We start from the raw sequence: 18,070 nt of genomic DNA, 5'->3' as shown, positions 1-18,070 counted from the left end.
GACTAACCAACTCTTTGTCTCCTTCCACCCCAGAGCCCTGGGCAAGGCATTCTCCAAGCAAACCATTGCATGCTGGATCAGGAAAGCTATTAAGGGGAATCGAGGCCCATTCCACTAGAGCTGTGGCCATCTCAAGGGCTTTCATGAAAGGCCAAGACACAGCATCCATTTTGGAAGCAGCCACCTGGGCCACTATCCACACCTTCACCAAGCATTACAAACTGGACCAAGTTTCCAGAGCTAGGACAGGATTCGCCAAGTTAATCCTGTACGGTCTTGTAGAACCCTCTTCATCTACCACCACCCTCTCATCCTGTACAGCTGTGGTATGCTCCCACACCTAGAATACCGCAACATAGGAATAGAAGAGTTGTGTAAAATCTTACCATAACCTTAGATGTCCTTCTCTTCCATGTTGCAGTATTCCTTCCTGCCCACCAGCCCCCCCCCATGTCTTATTTCTTACCTGTACCACCTACATTGCAGTAGTCACACACCTGTAAACAACTGGCATCCCTCCTGCTGGGGCCTTATTCTCTACCTGCTGGCCTTCAAGTTCTTAGGATTGTGCGTGCAGACGTCACATTTAAGGCCCCTGATTTATGGCCCTACGTGCATAGCCGACTTTAGGCACTAGCAAACCCTGCGGTCGCTGGGGGCCCCAACCAAAGCAAGTTATCTTATCCTGATATTTTGTAACATGTCTGTAAAGCCAGCGAAAGCTAGTACCACAGTCTTGTATACTTAATAAATCATGATGGTAATAACTCTTTTGTTATATTTCCTTTAAAATTCAAAGATATGTCTGATTGTAGTATTGCTTAGTCAAGTAACAGGCATCAGAATTCCATTAAATATTTTACCACTGACGTAGTGCCCCTGGCTTAGTTAAACCCTGCTGTTGGACGTTTTCTCCACTAAAACCAACTTCGTAGCCAGCTTCAAGTCCCTGCAAAATCCATGGCTGCAGGGACCCTCTTAATCATCTTTGACTGTGTGGTGGCCCCACAAAAGCCTCTGCTTGTTGGGGAAAAATGAGGAAGAAAAAATGTATTAATTTCCTAATTATGCTCTTTAACATGAGCAGGGTTGAGTTCTGATCCTGTTGGGATGAAGCTAATAAAAATGAGCAAGGTCAGCACTAGAGACATCAGCAGCCCAGTGACTTACCTCAGTGCAAACTTTGGATTTTAAGAAGAGCTGATGCTTCCGATCATTAGGGATGGTTTCTTTTTCAGGTAGTTTTATAAATACTACCAGAACACAACACCAGATAGTATACCTCTCAATTTCTTTGCGTACAAATTCAGTGCAATCCCACAAATAATAGAATAAAGGGTCAGAATCAAGAATATGTTTAAGTATTACTCTAATTCACTTAAAAAGTTACTAGAATAACATCTTTTGCATCAACATGTATTTTGGACAATAAGTATAAAACTCAGATGTCTGGATTGATTGAATGTTTGTAATCCTGAATGATTTTCCAGCAAATCAGACTTTTTACGAAGGACAAAGCAAAAGTATGAACAAAGTCAGGGAAGGTCTGTGAAATCAGGGACAGTGACAGGTATGCATTACTCCTCAATGAGATAAATCTTGCCCCTTCTGCTGTTTGACGACTGCTAAGCAGCAGTCACTGATCTGGTGTGGCAGTACCAGTGTTGCACAATGTATTGCTGTTTGCTGAAATAAGTAGAAAACTAGTACTGCTGTGGCTTGTGTGTGTTTGTATAAAAAATATCAGATTTTTGTCTGTGCATACACCCAGTAATGCCAGGACAGAGACATTATTTTGTGTATCGTATCAGTAAAAAATGTACCTAACAAGTAATTATATTTCGAAAGTAAGACATAACTTACATCACAGAACATTCAGACACTTGCAGTAGATATTCTTGGAGTCTGGTGGCCCCCACTCATCAGACTGTAAATGGATAACGGGGACTCCCTTAATCAGCCTTTACTCTGTGTGGGCCCCCACCAAAGCTGTTGCTGGTTGGAGAAAAAATATATCAGTTTTCTGAATATGCTGTTTAGCCTGAATGGTGCTGAGATATGACCCTTTTAGGATAAAGCTGATGATGGCCTCTGTTTACAACCACACCCATTCTAAAACCAGCCCTGCTCAAATATATGTATGTACAGAAACTGCTACGGGTTATGAGAGGCTGGAGATTGTGTGGTTATTACATCTTTAATTTTCATCGCAGTCAAACCTTAGAGGTGTGCACATGAAGTCATTATAGCTCGTGTTTAAGCTGTGGGCAGTGTTTCTCACAGACCTCAGAGGTGTACAAAGAAGGTTACTATAGCTTGTGCAAGACAGGTGTACTGTCTAGGAGCAACAAATTCAAATATATTACTGAAATCATTCTCACAATTGCGTATCGGGCACATATACATGTGGCTTCTTTGAGGGCTAGGGGTGAAGAACATGCTGTTATATGTATATCAGCAGCCACTTGAAATATGACTAAGGCAACTTAAATATCTTTTTTTCATCCCAGTCTAACACCAGAGGAGATGCATAGGCAGTGACTGTTTTTTGTAGGGGGTTAGGGAGGTAGGCAGTATTCCCAGATAAGACTTAAGTATTCTCACAACTACTGGCTTGTTAGTTTACTGTAAGGTACTATTTTGTCAAGTTTTGAAAATTAAACCTTGAGCACAACTTATGTCTTCCTTGAAAGAAAAAAAAATAAGGCTGAAATTCTTTTCTTTTTCATGATTTTTGTTTAGGCCACCATTGGAGTAAAATGTTGAGAAAATGCTCTAAAATGCATCCCAGACCACCTGTATACCTGGCTTCTTGGGCCCTGGCTTATTTGAGTTATTTCCTAAATGGTTATTACTGTGCTGTCTTGTTCAGGAAAGGTGTGTTGAAAGAATGTAAGGAAAACTAACGCTAAACCGCAACAGTGAATTTCTTTCCTTAATTGTAATTTCTGTTCAAGCCATTATTAGATGAAAAGATTGTGTAAAAAGAGTGTAAGGCAAAATGTGAGAAAAGGAAGAAAATGCAACGTGCATGGTATGGCGAGCCCAAAAGGGGGGGTGGGATCAGGAGAGAACTGGAGGCTGTGTGTGTGTGTGTGTGTGTGTGTGTGTGTGTGTGTGTGTGTGTGTGTGTGTGTGTGTGTGTGTGTGTGTGTGTGTGTGTGTGTGTGTGTGTGTGTGTGTGTGTGTGTGTGTGTGTGTGGGGGTTGAAATGTAGGCCCAGTCATTATTTCACTTTAAGTCCAGAACCTGTACATAGAGTTGTTGCAATGTATCATTGTTGCAACTAAGTGCCAGTAACTGTAACTGCCCCTTTGTTAGACAGGTCAACGTAGTGATAATGTGATACTTAGGCCTGTTGTAATGTAAGAGGTGGTAGCTACAGGTCTGTCTGTGGATACTACTACTAAAAGTTTGCAGCACGAAATAAAATGTTGCTTAGGTAGGATGGATGGCATTGATAGGATGATCCATTAAGTGCTTAGGGGGCCCCCAACTTGACATTTGCTGGGGGCCCCCAAAATGCTAACCCTGGCCCTGCTACGTGTGACGTCCCACACACACTGCAACAGCCAAGCTGATGCTTTTGTATAGAAGTCGACGTACGAGTCGCCTGAGGGCAGGAAATCCCACACCTACAATACTGCAGCATGGAAGAGGAGGACATCTATGGTTATGGTAAGATTTTGCACAACTATTCTTTTTAGTGTGAGAACTGATTAAATGTATTTTTTCTTGGGGGGGGGGGGACTTAGCTTTACAGTTCTGAATAACTTTGTATTGAGAGCTGTGCCGTTTGCAGCATTCTGCAGTTTGAATGCCTGTCTTACTGAGCTGTGATGGGTCCATTCAGGTTCACAGTACTTTGTTTACTTTTCCTCCTGGAGTATTTTCACATCTCTCTAAACTGTCTTGGTGTGAAGTAAAATGTGCTGTGTGCCATTCAGATGTATGTTAACTGTACTTTTTTGTTTCCACAGCTGTACAATGCTTACGTAGAAGCACAAGAACAGCTGCAGATGGAGAAGCTGGAGAATAAACGAATAAACAAGTACCTAGATGAGATTGTGATGGAAGTGGAAGCCAAAGCTCCAATCCTGAAGCGCCAGAGGGAGGAGCATGAACGCCTGCAAAAGACTGTGTTGAGTTTATCTGCCAAACTAGAGCAAGCAATGAAAGTAAGCTCACTTTAAGGGTGCATTGCTAAAACAATGGCTGGTGTGGACACACACGCACACACTCACTGGTTTATTTTAATAGTTTGAAATGCAGTATAACAAGTATCACATAGTGACGAAGTAAATGCACCCCCCCCCAAAAAAAATGTGCATGTCTATGTATGCATACACACAGGAAATTAGTGGTGGTAGCAGTTTTTACAATGCCTGCTGGTTCTTACAGCTATTTTACTGTACAAGTTTGTTTCCACTCTCAACTAATTCAGAAAGTGGCTGTGGCCTAAATGTAAATAATTTTCATTTAAACTGGTCAGCCATAAGCTTTCATGATTTCCTTGACTGTGTTCTAGCCAGCTGTTTGGAGAGATGCCCTGGAAAGTTTTTTTGGAAAAGGCTTTACTTTAAAAATGTAGGTGAACAGTAAGTATGTAAAGATAAATTTGGTTTGGGTAAAGTTTGTGCCTCTGTGGTCACGAAAAGGTAAAAGTTTTATTTTGTCCTCTGCAGTTTTGATACCCCCGAGTCACTGTGAGTGGTTAGGATTTCATAATTTGTTCTGCTTTAGTCCTCTCTGGGGGCTGCTGTATTGATATTGTTTTGGAAGCAAGTTGATTTCCCACAGTATGACTATGTATTGCTGTTCTTTACAAGCTTTCCTTTTCTTTGCACTTAATGTGAATTCCTGCTTTAAGAATCTTTGGAAGGTAGTAATATTTTTTTTGTTAGAAACCTCTTTTAGTTTGGACTGTTTCATTTGTCTTACATATTTTGGGTTCCTTTCTTCCAGTTTAAAACTGCTGTTTATTTCTTGACTGTAGTAATTTCTTTCCTTGTTGTTTGTTAACCAGTAGTGTCAAGTTTGCTGTAATCCATATCCTTTAAGAAATTTAAGTTAAGATGAGCCTTAAGAATGGTGCATCAAATAAAGCAATTAAAACTCCTTTTAAGCAGCTTAGAGAATATGTTCTTATATAGACTCTTAGGTTTATGCTAGGCTAATGATCGCCAGAGCTTTTGTAAGCCTCGCCAAGCAACCCAGATGTATCCCACAAGTTACTGTGCTTTAGAGGTTATTTTAAAGTGTACGTTAGGTCAGGATTTAACTGTTGCCTGAATGGTGGTTGTGCCTGTTCCATAGACTTGAAGTATTATATTAGTTTGTGTGTTATGGGGTTGTAGGGGAATTTAGGTGATGCCACTGCAAGTCTTTCCATGCCTGTTCTTGGGAGTAGTTTCTGGGGGTTCACTTCAAGCTGTATGTTCATCACCACTTAGAATGTCTGTCTTAATAGCAGCTGTTAAGGGCAGTGGCTTGCTTGAATACTCTTGCATAATCAACAGCTGACAGCCTTGAGATTTTGGCATCTGAACTTTTGTGGGTGCTGTCTTGGTTCCACTGTCTGGTGTATATACTTCACTTCAGGTCTGCTCTGTAGCTAAAGCTGCTGTGTAGTTTGAGGTTCGTTTCCCTTGAATCTTTTTGGAGTTCCATGTGTGAAAAGCCTTTGTGACTGATTAGATTGTAGAAGTTAGGTTCTTTGGCAGAGATATTTGGACTTGTCACCTCATGAATATCTGTAGAGAGCATGCATCCAAATCCCTGAGGCACAAGGAACCAAGGACCACACACGTGCCAGCTAGATTCTCACCCTAAGTTGGGCAGTGCCACAGTTCCTTCTACCTCCCAGTCTTCTACTGAGGTACTTGTACTGCTGGCTTAGGATTTCATGACCTCTCTGAAGTCAAAACAGCTAGCACTAGGAATCCTTGGTGTCAGAGTGTTGTCTAAGAGTAAAACCTTTTCAATATTCTGATTCCCATGACTTTGAAGCAGATGAACTGATTTATGTATGTTTGATACTCTATTGCCACATGTGAATGACACCTTGCCTTCTTCTCCATCAGAGGACCTCTCCTTTGAATGCAGCATTCATAAAATGGAGTACCAGTGGGAAGTTTTGAAGAGTTGGAGGCCCAGCTCCGATGGACTTTCCTGGGCCTGCTTGAGCCCAGAGCATGTGCTGTTCCACCAGTCATGGATGTCCTGGAAGATGTGTTGACAGGTGCATCTATATAACCAAATACCCCCATCCTTCCCCAAGGAAACCTGACTGTTGTAGTGGGGCTAAGCTATGGGTACCCCAGAATTCTAGCAAGGAATCTTCACTGGCTCCATCCAGGGGACTCTATTTCCAATGGTAAGGGGAATTGAATACTTTAAATATTTGGGAAAAAGTTTTACACTGTTTTCAGAGCCTTGAACTGGCAAACCACATGCTTACCTGTTAGCAGTCCTTGCTGAAGAAAGAGGCCAAATGAGGGGGACAGGTGGGAACAGGATAGGTATCAGAAGTAGGATATGCTTGAACTTTGATTTGTTTGCTTGGGTAGCCAAACCTCAAAAACTGATGTTTTAAATGCGTCATATTGGGCAGCAGTCTGAATGCCCTTCAAAGACATGCCCGATGGAGGATTCAGCCCCTTTCAGACTAAGTAAAGGCAAATAGTACCTGCAGACCTTCTCTTTGTACTTCATGTTGAAGAAATATTTGAGACAGGAGAATGGCAGTACCATACAGGAAGTTAAATCTTGCCCTATGTACTCTAAGGAACACAAAACTTGGCCAGGCAAAAGGGGAAATTCAGAAAAGAGTGACAAGCAAGGGAAAGATTTAGCCAACCTACCTCCCTTTCTCTGCCTGTTGTCCTCCTTCCCTGAGAGAGAGAGTGAGAGAGAGATGAATGTATTGTCATAAACTTAGGAAGTCATCACTTAGGATCTGTGGTTCCTGAACATATTTCACCAAAGTTACAAGTTATTTTAGGATTTTGAGAAATCATGCATTGCAGGTCTTTTGGGACCGTCTTCCCACAAGTATGATCACTGTTCAGATAATGTCTGTCTGGTACATCCAGCAAGCTAAGTGGAACATGTTCCTATCCCCTATGCTGGGAAGCCCTACAGTTGTGACAGTAGGCAAGATCTTCCTAGAGCTTTTTTCTTGCAACTTCTCACGGAACTTTAATATTTTAGCGAGCAAATTGAGTGGCTCAATCGTTCTGCCACATTGGATGGGGGTCTCAAGCCGTCAGTGGCATCAGAGATATTCAGACCTGTTGTGATCTGTTTGCAGCCCCATCCAGTACTAAATTTAGCAGGATGTTTGTCATGATCCCACATGAGAAACTGTCCCTATGGGGATGCTCTGTTCTATTCTTAACCCCCCCCAGAACTCAGTTATGCTTATCCTGTGACCCCATTCACAACCAGATTTCTTTGGAAAGCAGCCTAGTGCAAGATTAATTCTCATAGCCCCCCTTTTGTTCCAGTCAGATTTGGCTCCCCTCTCTTGGAGCCTTACTTAGTTCACCCACCTTGGGTGTGTTGAGTCTCAGTATGGATCTGATCTCTCACCTGGACACCACATCCCGCAATCTGACCACTTGGTTTCCTCCACTTTCAATAATGGCCAGAAATTCCAGATGCTTTGCTGTTCACATTCTAACCTCTTCTCAGAAGCACTCCACCAGGAAGATTTACAGAAGAAAGTGGAAAAGATTTAGTATTTGGGTGTGCTGCAAGGGTCTGGATCATTTTTTGGTCTTAGTTCCCTCTGTCTTGGAGTTTTTGGTCCATTATTTTGCAGTCATGGGCCAGTTCTGTGAAAGTCCAGTTAGCCGCTCTTTCCAGTTTTCATGTGGGTATGCAGTTCTACAGGCATTGATTCCCTTACTCTTTCAGAATCCTTTTTAAAAGAGACTTCATCTCCCCCATTGAGAGATCCTGTACCTCCCTGGGACAGAATTATTTTGCTAGCACTTAAGAACCTGCAAGTGCTGCTGACCTCAAATTTCTGTCCTTGAAAGCACTCTGGTAGCGGTTACATCATCTATGAGGATTTCAGTGTTACACGCCTTATGTAAGCTTCCATATTGTTTTTCATAAGGACATGTTTTTTCTCAGAACTAATCCAGAATTTCTTCCCAAGGTGACCTATGCATCTTCCTTGAATAAGACTATCCATTTACCAGTTTTCTTTCCCAATTTTTCTATCAAAGGTGAATATCAGTTGTACATTCTAGACATTCACTACCAGCTGTGCTTCTACTTGTGTTGTAATGAAACTTTCAAAAGTGTGACCAACTCTCTCCTCCAAGTCCAGGTTGGGTTCCAGTGTCTCCAAGGTTACTTTGTCCAAGTAGTTGTCTGAATGTATAGCTTTTGTTTATAAGTGTAGAGGACAGTCCTTGCCTTGTAAACCAAAAGAGCACTTTGCAAAAGCTGTTTCTGCATCTCTCAGTTTGTCTTCAGTAGTGTCCCTCTTGATGCTATCTGTGCAGCTGTTTCATGGTCTGCAGTTAAAGGTTCATAGGTCTGTACTAGACTAACTATCACAAGGGCCTTTTTAAGCCTAGCTGTGCATCCCAAATCTCTGACAAGTTTTGGTACCCTTGGTAAGTATAAGCAGGGATCTAGGAGATGAACCATTTACAGGCTGCTTGTGTCCATAAAAGACAACTGCCAAACCAGGGAGGAATTTCCTGTTCTCTTTCCAGTTGTCTAAGTAACAATTGAATTGGGTTTAGGGAGGTACTCTGCCTTACATCAATGGGAGCCCTTCTAGAGAAGGGGTAGTCTCTGGGAAACATACCTGTATCTCCAGCAATTCCTGCTTATATCACAGGCAAGATTTAATTTTTGTGCTGTTTGGTGGTTGTGCAGCTCATCCTTCAAGTTGGGGTCTGACAGTATCCTGTATGCTAGGTATAGATCTCCTCTCAACAGCGTGTAGGAGACTGAATAAAGAGAGAGGGCCTTGAGGTGTTCTTCATAGGACATGTCACTTGTGCCCTGTATTTTAGTGAAGAACCCCTGTACACATTCCAGTTGTGATGTGCCTAGGGGTAGGTACATGGGAAAGGAGGCATTGTATTCAATGACTGGTCTGATGAATGCTAAATACAGTGGAACTGTCATCTCCTTGGGCCTAGATGCTATACCTTTAACTTTTACAACATAGAATGATTTTCCTCACTACTGTAGACACGTGATGGTCAAAGGCTACATTAATGTCTGTGTCCCCAAGTCTTTGACTGCTGGGTCAACTGTTGGGGGTGTGTTGTCAGTATGATAGTTAAGTTCCTAAAGGGTAATGTTATGCATTTCTTGGCATTTAGTTTTAGTCTATGGCTCAGTCACCTGCTGTTTGTCTGTCAGCCCTTCCTGGAGAATACTTGTATCAGTGGGGAATTTTGATTGCTCCCAGTTTGCAGTCGTCAGCCAGAGGCTACTGACATTGACTTTTACTTCAGGGAAGTAAATGCCAACAAAGAGTGGTCCCAGGACGAATCCCAGAGGGACTCTGTGAGTGGTCTCTTTGTAGAGGGGAACTCCCCAGTTCCAGCTTCCTGGGTCCTGTCTGGGAGCCAACTTATGTCACCTGATGAATAGTCAGAGTTTATAGTTGGCCATTTGAGTTTGTCAATACCAGAGTGGGATATTGTCAAATGCCTTGGCCAGGTCAAGGTAGGCAGTGTGCACAGTTTTGCCATCATCCCATTGCTTTGGTGACTTTCTCAAAGAAGTTCACTAGGTTGAATAGGCATGACCTCCCCTTGATGAAACCAAACAAAGTTGGGTCCAGTGTCTGGAGGTTTCCTGCATCATTATTGATCATTTCCATAATAATTCTCTCTATGGCTTTGCATAGGAGACTATTGAGACTTGTGGATTTGTAGTTTCCAGCGTCTGCAGCTGGCCAGCCTTTGTGCAGAAGGTTGACTCTTGCTGTTCTGCATTCATGAGCACTAAGGACCTGTTCCCTAGTGAAAGTAGGAATTGTATTTGATGGTATTTCCTGAAGGAGGGTGGGGGTAAAGTTGATGCTGAATTTTTGTTGGCTGTTAAAGTTTGACATATCTTCTGGCTTAGTATAGGTGGCTGTATTTAATAATGAGCTCTGCACACAATTGTGTGTTGCCTTTGAAGTTGCAGACATAGCTAAATAATGCTTTGTTGTTCTTGGCCTGGGAAGCCACATTTTCCTCAAATTTGGCGTGAGTAGACTTTGTCGTCTGAGTTGTTTAGTTTGAGAGTGCTTTTATCCTTCTAGGTGCAGCACACCTAATTTTTTCCATGATGTTTTTTACTTCTGTTATGCAGTCTGTTGATGTGATTCCACCAGGGTGGTTTGTTTACTGCTTTACTACTTCCTGGAGGGGTACACCTGCTCTCCATGCAGCTGTTAACATGCTTGTATAGGGTTTCTGTGAAAAGTTTCACATGGGCAGCAGTGTTCTCAGGGTTTCTTGTGGTTTGAAATTTTGCCGATTATTACTTTGATAGTAGGTTAGCTGGAATTCCAGGTTCTAGTTTTACTTCAGAGGAGACCGTTTTGTGGTCTGACCTTACCAGAGAAGACATAGGGGTATGTGCAGCACTCTCCTGTATTAGTGAGAGATTAATTTGCAGCAGAATTGTCCCCATGGAAAACCATACAATTTCTTTATACATCATGGCTTGCACTTCAGATGCTGTGGCTGAGGTTATAGACACTAAAATGGTATCTTTCAAGACAGGAGCTTTATAACTGCTAAGGTAGGTCATGCAAAACAAAAAAAGAAGCCCCAAGGACAAGTTTTGCTACTAACAAATCCTAAAGGTAGAGTGAAAAACACTGGTGAAAATACAACCGTGTTAGGAAATTTCCATAAAAAAGAAATACTAAAACTACTTACAATCACTGTTCATGCCTGCAGGTATCCCAGCTGGCCAGACCAGCTTCCAGAGCTCTCCCTTTCTCCCTGGGACACAGCTAAAACTACCCCACGACTATGCAAGGATGTCAATATTACAAGAAGTGTCTGCCACTGACATTTTCAGATATTTCTTGGTGAAAGCCAGATTAGAAGATCTCAGCGCCAGAATCTTAGTGGACAGTGTACTAGATGGTAACTGTCTGTTCCTTAGGTCTGTCCCAGAGGTCTCCAATCTCCTCCCCAGGCAGGGGAGTCAGGTAAAAAAGAGAGGTGGGCCTAGTACAGAAATGAGTGGGGAAAGTACAGACAAAAGGCCTAGGGAGCCACCCAACCAAGGATGCAAAGTAATAAGCAGGAGCCAGGAGAAAAAGGGATGGTACCTGGATAGCACCTGTGAATGAACTTCTGCATTTATAGCAAGTTCCTCACACAACTGGACTAAGTCCATCTTGCATATGGTTGGAGTTCTACCATTTAAGATTCCTAAAACCATGATACGTTGGTTTGCCAAAACAGGTAATTGGGAGAAAAGACCCTACAGAACAAAGGCAAATCCTGTCCTGGCCTTGAAGCCTAAATTTCAGCACCTACAGAAGGTATGAACATAAGCCTGTGTTGCAGCTTCCGGAAGAGCCTGCATGATTGCCCTTCTAAGGATTTACTTGCATGCCCTGCCACAGATTTGCCATGAGCTGTACAACCGTGTGAAATGCGATAAGCAAGATATTTGGAGTGAGTGAGCTTAACTTTTTTCACTTTGTCAAGGAGGTAAAATTTCAGCTGTCTATGCTCGTACAAGGAATGAAGACCCCCCCCCCCAAAAAAAAAAAAAAAAATATATATATATATATATATATATATATATGTCTTAGGATTGAAAACTGGCAAGTGAAAATGCTGGATTAAGAAATGGCTGAAAAACCTCTAGTATAAAGGAGTGGTCTGGTATGAAAGGACACTTTGTCTGGATGGAAGACTGAAAAAAGATTCTCTGTGCAAAGCCTGAAGTTTGGAATCGAAATGGGCCTATATAGGTTCATAGGTTCATACTAGGCTATCTGCCCGAGGGCATTTACAAGCCTAGCCCATAGTTTTGTGGCTTACGCCACCCCTTTAGTATGGGGAACTATACCCATTATTTTGCTGTGCCTCTGTTGAGCAGTGACACTGAGGTAATCCCTGGGGTATATCTGCAATCTCCCATCCATTGGTCAAGATTTCTCTTGAACAAGGCCAGCGAGGTGCTCTGCCTCACATATACCGGGATTTTATTCCACAGCATAGGGAGTCTTTGGGTGATGAATCTATCCCTCCAGCGCGTCCTATTAATAGCCGTGTCGAGGTTTAAGTCTCCCGCCTTGTGGCTCTGACGGATCTAGATTTTTGAGGTGAAGCATATTCATCAAATCTGGGTTTGACATGGCCTTGTATGTTAGGCAAAGGTCACCTCTGAGCAAGCGGTGCGACTGAATAGAGCTGGAGTTCTTTCAGTCGGGCAGCATAGGACAGATGTTTGAGACCCTTTATCCTTTTGGTGAGGAACTTTGTGGCCTCTCCAGCTGCTGCAAGTGTCGGGTCAGATACATTCGAATGGGGCATTGTACTCAATCATTGGTCTGATGAGTGATGAGTATAGGAGACTATGACCTCCCTTGATCTAGATGAGAATCCCTTCATGATAAGGTGGGCAATGTAGAAGGTCTTCCTAACTACTTTAGCTACATGGGTGTCGAATGACAGACTACTATCAACCTGGGTCCCCAGGTCCCTGATAACTTCTTCTATGCTCAGTGGATTGCCACCTATTTGGTAGCTAGGGGTAACCTTGTTTTTCGAAGGGTATGACTATGCATTTTTGGCATTTAACTTTAGGCCATGGCTCTGGCACCAGTTATCCGTTTCTGTGAGACCCTTCTGAAGGATATCTGTGTCAGATGTGTTTTCTACTATGGCTTCAGTTTGCAGTCATCTGCAAACTTTGTCAGCCATAACCCTCCTGTGTTTGCTTGTACTGGAAAAGTAGATGCCAAACAAGAGTGGGCCCAGGACTGAGCCCTGTGGTACACCACTTGTGACAGGCTTTGAGTCTGACATGGCGCCAGCAACTCTGACCCTGTGGGTTCTGTCACTCAGCCAGTTTGCAACCCATCTTGTGATGTATGGGTTAACATTTAAGCTGATGAGTTTTTCAATGATACCCGAGTGGGGTATTGTATCGAAGGCCTTCGCCAGATCGAGGTAGGCTGTATGGACTGCCTTTCCTCATCAATGGCTTTGGTGACTGTTTCAAAAAGTCAACCAAGTTTAGAAGGCACGATCTGCCTTTCACAAAGCCAAACTGGGATGGATCCAAAGTCTGCAAATTCCCTATGTCTTTATTTATGAGGTCCATTATGATCCTCTCCATGGCTTTGCAGATAAGGCTTGTCAAGCTAATGGGCGGTAATTTCCAGGGTCGGTGGAGGCACCGCCTTTGTGAAGTGGGACCACAGTTGCAGTGCGCCACTCCTGGAGTGCGTATCCAGAGGTAAGACTATGATTAAACAGCTGTCCTAGCTGTGGGTTTAATTCCTCGTTGAGTTCGTGGAGCACACAGCCGGGGACACCATCAGGTCCCATGGATGCTGTGTTTTTTGCTTTGGAGAGAGCAGTTCTCACTTGGGCGTTGGAGATGTTTGGGGGGCTGCAATCGCTTGGTATAGATATCTCTCCTTTTGGGGGATGAAGCTGGATCTGATGGGCCTTTACTATTTTTAGGCATTACAGCCACCATCCAGGATGGTGGTGCTTCTCCTTTTAAAATACTGTTAAACAAAACATTTCAGAGCTTTATCAGTTTCTTCTCTCCTATCTTCCAAACTTCCATATGAATACCATCTGTTTTGGGGGACTTTTTGTGTGTACTATGTCTCCTCCTATCCTAACTTGTTAATAATTGAACCTCATAATACCTTTCATCTTAGCGTAGTTGATTCTAACAATCATTTCCATTTGTAATTTTCTTGATTTTTCACATTTCTCTGTAATATTTCTAATCATGACCCCTGGTTCTTTTCTTTTAGCTTGGCAACAACCCTTTTTACTTTCTGCTGCCTGAGCCATTGTGCTAAAAGCTTTTGTGCTCTGGAGTTATCAAAAAACAGTTTAACAGCAATCTTTGTAAATTCATGCATATCGAGGGTAGTCACTTATTTTCTCTTTAGCACTCTGCATTTGCACCTGTTCTTAGATTTCCCACTGTTCAGCAATACTTTCAGTCCCTCTAAAGAATTACTACTTAACCAAATTTTTTTTTCTTTTACTTTCACCCAGTTTTTATACTTCACTTAAATTTTAACTCACTCCATGGCTATATTTTCAGAAGAAATTTGTATCTTCCCTAATAACTCCCTAATTTTCACTATTTTATTCCTTAAATTCCTCTTTAGCAGATAGGTGGAGAAGTGCCAGTATCTCATTTTTATTTCATTACCCTGCATTTTTTTGTTCTTTAACACATATCTGAAATAGTTATTGGATGCATATCAAAACTTTCAATTATATGCACATGTTCCTGTGAAATACAGCTTCTGTCTAGCCTAGCCCAATTTTACAATGGTAAATATGTAAATTCTTTCAGAACTTCTACTGAATTCACATCTTCCATACCAGATATTTTCATAAGTTTCTTTAATCTATGCTCTTTTGTTATATTTTCTTTTCTAGGCCCCCAAATACATCCTCACTGTTGTAAGTCAAACTCCAGTCCCCACCTATAGGTATTTCCTGCTGAAAGCTGATTGTTTCTCTCAGAATTTTCTTAAGCTCCATTGCAGCAGTTTTTAATGGAACATAAATGCATGCCAGTGTAATCCTTCGCCCTTGCCACCAGCCCCTTAGTACTATAGATCTACAATTATTATCTTTCTTCCTGTTCAAACACTATTGGAGCTATTCTCACAATTATTCCCCTTTTCCTTTGTCCCAGATATTCTGCTGAAAAACTATCCTGAAATCCTTAATCAAATTCACATTCTCAGTTCTTTGTTAGATGTAGCATAGCTGCGTGCACTCTATTTTTGAATACAACTCCGTACTTCAAAGGTAGCATAGAAAGTGTTACCATTATGTTAAGTCATTATTCTCACCTGTTATGTATAACAGCTTTTTTAAATGTCTAGTTTCAGCTTTTGTGTTGCATGAATACGCTGATGATCTTCATATTTCACTGCTGCAGTCATTACATTTGGATAATCTGCTGGCAGGTTGCCCTCAGTCGGCCTGAATTCCAAAGTCTTGGGTCCTGCGTTGGTTGCTGTCTCCTCTTCCATGACGTCAGGTCGTCAGGGGTATCAAATAACCAGCCGACACCATTTTCTTTAGTCTTTCTTGCCGCGCAGTGCCCGAAGCAGAAGCAGTTCGCAAGTGCCGGTCGGCCGACTCCTGAAATTTTCGAGTTTCAGAACCAAAGTCTTCACTAAAGCTAAGTACCCCATTGGGGAAACTTTTTTTTCTTGCTCCATACTGATGTTAGAAAAAGTTAATAATTGTATTACTTGTGGGAAGCAAATACGTCATAAGGATTTCCATTTATACTGTATTCCTTGCCTAGGCCCTGATCACAATGTGCCTAGCTGTCGGTTTTGTGCTAAATTTAACCAACGCACTATTAAGCGTCAGTATATTTTTGCCTCAAAATATTTTGGAAACAGATTTAACTACCCTGAAATGTCATTGGATTGCAATCCGACTACCGGTGTACACAAAAAATGCAAAGAAAAGGACAGAGTCAGACCGTCGAGGTCCAAAACCGATGATGAAGCTTCTCCTAAGCTAGTCACTGGTTCGCCGGTACTCAGTGAGGTGCTTTCGCAGCCCCTGATACCTGCTACTTTCGAGTCGCAGGCCCCTACCGAGACCCATGTGGAGTCCAGCACGCCGCGAGATACTCAAAAGTATTGTGCCCATGGATGTCTCTCCCTCGAATGGGTCCGGAGCCGCTGAGCAGGCACTGGCTTCTGAGGGTGTATCCAGGCCTCAACATTTTTATATAAAACTGACAGCTGCAAAACCAAAGACAAAAGCAACTTCTAAAGCTAAAAAACTGACGCATGAGCCATGTGCACAGGCTGCTATGCCTAAAAAACAGGTAATCAAAATGGCTGAAGACCTAATTGCCTTGATCAGGAGTTCCCAACCCCCTCCTGATAAGAGGCCTAGGCAAGATACTGATTATGAATCTTCTGATCAGGTTTCTATTTCTTCTGATCCCTCTTCTGATCAGGAGTTATCTATACCTCCCTATGAGGATTCTGTTGCAGAGGAATCTATCCCATCTGCATCGCCTCCTGAGGATTATTCATTTGTAGAAACCTTGCATAGTTTGAGGGAGCATTTTCACTGGGAGAGTCTAAATTTCCCAGAATCAAAAAAAGAGGCTCTAGGGATTTCCTTCTCCCTCAGCACAGGCCTTTAGCCATACCCCCTGTTTTAGACATTGTGGATGATGTGTTTTCGGAGTCAAGCTTGTCTCCTGCCTCTCTACTTCCGCCTCCCAGCAAGCCTGACAGATATTACAGGGTCCCTGACTCTCAAATTTTTATTTAGAAACCCTGCTGCTGACCCTGAAACTATTTCACAGGGTCCAAAAGGAGTTGAGGCCTCAACAGCAAAAAATTCCTACCCCCTCTGACAGATTCAAGGGCACTGGATCTGCAACCTTGGCAATTAGGGCCTTAAACTGCCAGTTTTATATGCTCAAGTATCAACAACATGTTATGGGATTGCTGAAACAGAAAATGATGTTGATTTCTGAATGTGCAGAAAATAAAGAATTGCAGGAATTATTGCATGCAGCTGAACAAGTTGGAAAGCATACTTTGCAATGTGGTTTTGATTCCTTAGAGGCCTCCTGCAGGGCCGCAGTTACTGGATCTGTGATTAGGAGGCATGCCTGGCTAAAAAGAGCAAAATTTGCCTGATCATGTTAAAGCTAAATTACTGGATGCACCTTTACAGCACGATACTCTGTTTGTTTGGTATTAAGGCAGAAGAGGTTTTAAAGAAAATGGAAGACAAAGATAAGTATATGCAAACTGTAAAAGACGTCTTACAAGTGCAGCCACCAAGATTCAGTAGACTCTGGCCTACAAAAAATTGGTCCTTTCCTGTGTCCCACTGAGCTCAAAGGGACAAATCCAGACACCCTAAAGGTTCTAGATACCGGGCACAAGATTCTTACAGGTCAAAGCAATGGGGTGCTTCTACCTCCAAATCTGGAGGAGATCAAGCACAACCCTACAGAAAACAGTCCCAATGACTTCCCTCTGCCATCACCAAACACTTACCTTTGGGCAGCACCCTTAGGGGGAAAATTAACACTTTTTGCTCAAAATTGGCAGTTAATAACCCAGGACAAGTGGGTGCTAAACATAGTATCACAGGGATACAGATTCCATTTCCATACTCTGCCAATGGCAAACGGTTGGCCGGATCTGCCAAAAAATCAATGGGCAGAGGCACATAAACAGGTTACGTCCCTCATGGATATGGGGGCTATTCAGCCAGTACCAGAACAGGAAAAATGACAAGGTTTTTACTCAAGACTGTTCTTGGTACCTAGAAAGGGCAAGGACTGGAGGCCAATACTGGATTTATCAATTTTGAACACATTCCTGGACATTCCAAAATTTAAAATGCTAACTTTGCAGCAGCTTCTGCCCATGCTGGGCAAGAATGCTTGGCTGGTGACATTAGACCTAAAAGAGGCATACCTGCATGTCCCAGTAAGGGAATCGTGCAGAAGATATACCTCCATTTCAAGGCTGGCTTAATGCATTACCAATTCTCTGCACTGCCCTTTGGCTTATCTCCTGCGCCCAGGGTCTTTACAAAGTGCCTGGCACCAGTAATTGCTTTTTGCAGACAAAGTATACAATATATATCCTTACTTGGACGACTGTCTCATTCAAGCAGAGAACAAGGACATTCTTCATCACCTGGCGTTTGTGAAAAGGCTTCTAACATGCCTAGGGTACACAATAAACTAAAAGAAATCACAACTGGTACCGTCTCAAAAGATAACATTCCTGGGTGCAAGCTTGAATACAACTGCCCAGATGGCTTTCCTCACGCCAGACAAACAAAGGCAACTA

General features: G+C 42.5%; 1 protein-coding gene across 1 annotated transcript in view; it reads left to right on the top strand.

Annotated features, from left to right (window-relative positions):
- TPR (translocated promoter region, nuclear basket protein) overlaps positions 1-18,070 on the top strand; it is a gene marked incomplete in the record, with an annotated part of 1,837,142 nt that overhangs the window by 246,554 nt on the left and 1,572,518 nt on the right. Inside the window, 1 exon segment of the mRNA XM_044085316.1 lies at positions 3,981-4,178. Within this exon segment, the coding sequence (XP_043941251.1) occupies positions 3,981-4,178 (198 nt within the window).

Source organism: Protopterus annectens, chromosome 10.part0 (assembly GCF_019279795.1).
Source record: "Protopterus annectens isolate FY-2018-M chromosome 10.part0, PAN1.0, whole genome shotgun sequence".
Lineage (NCBI taxonomy): Eukaryota > Metazoa > Chordata > Ceratodontiformes > Protopteridae > Protopterus > Protopterus annectens.
The sequence above is the reverse complement of the archived record's forward strand: the minus strand, read 5'-3'. Positions and strand labels throughout refer to the sequence as shown.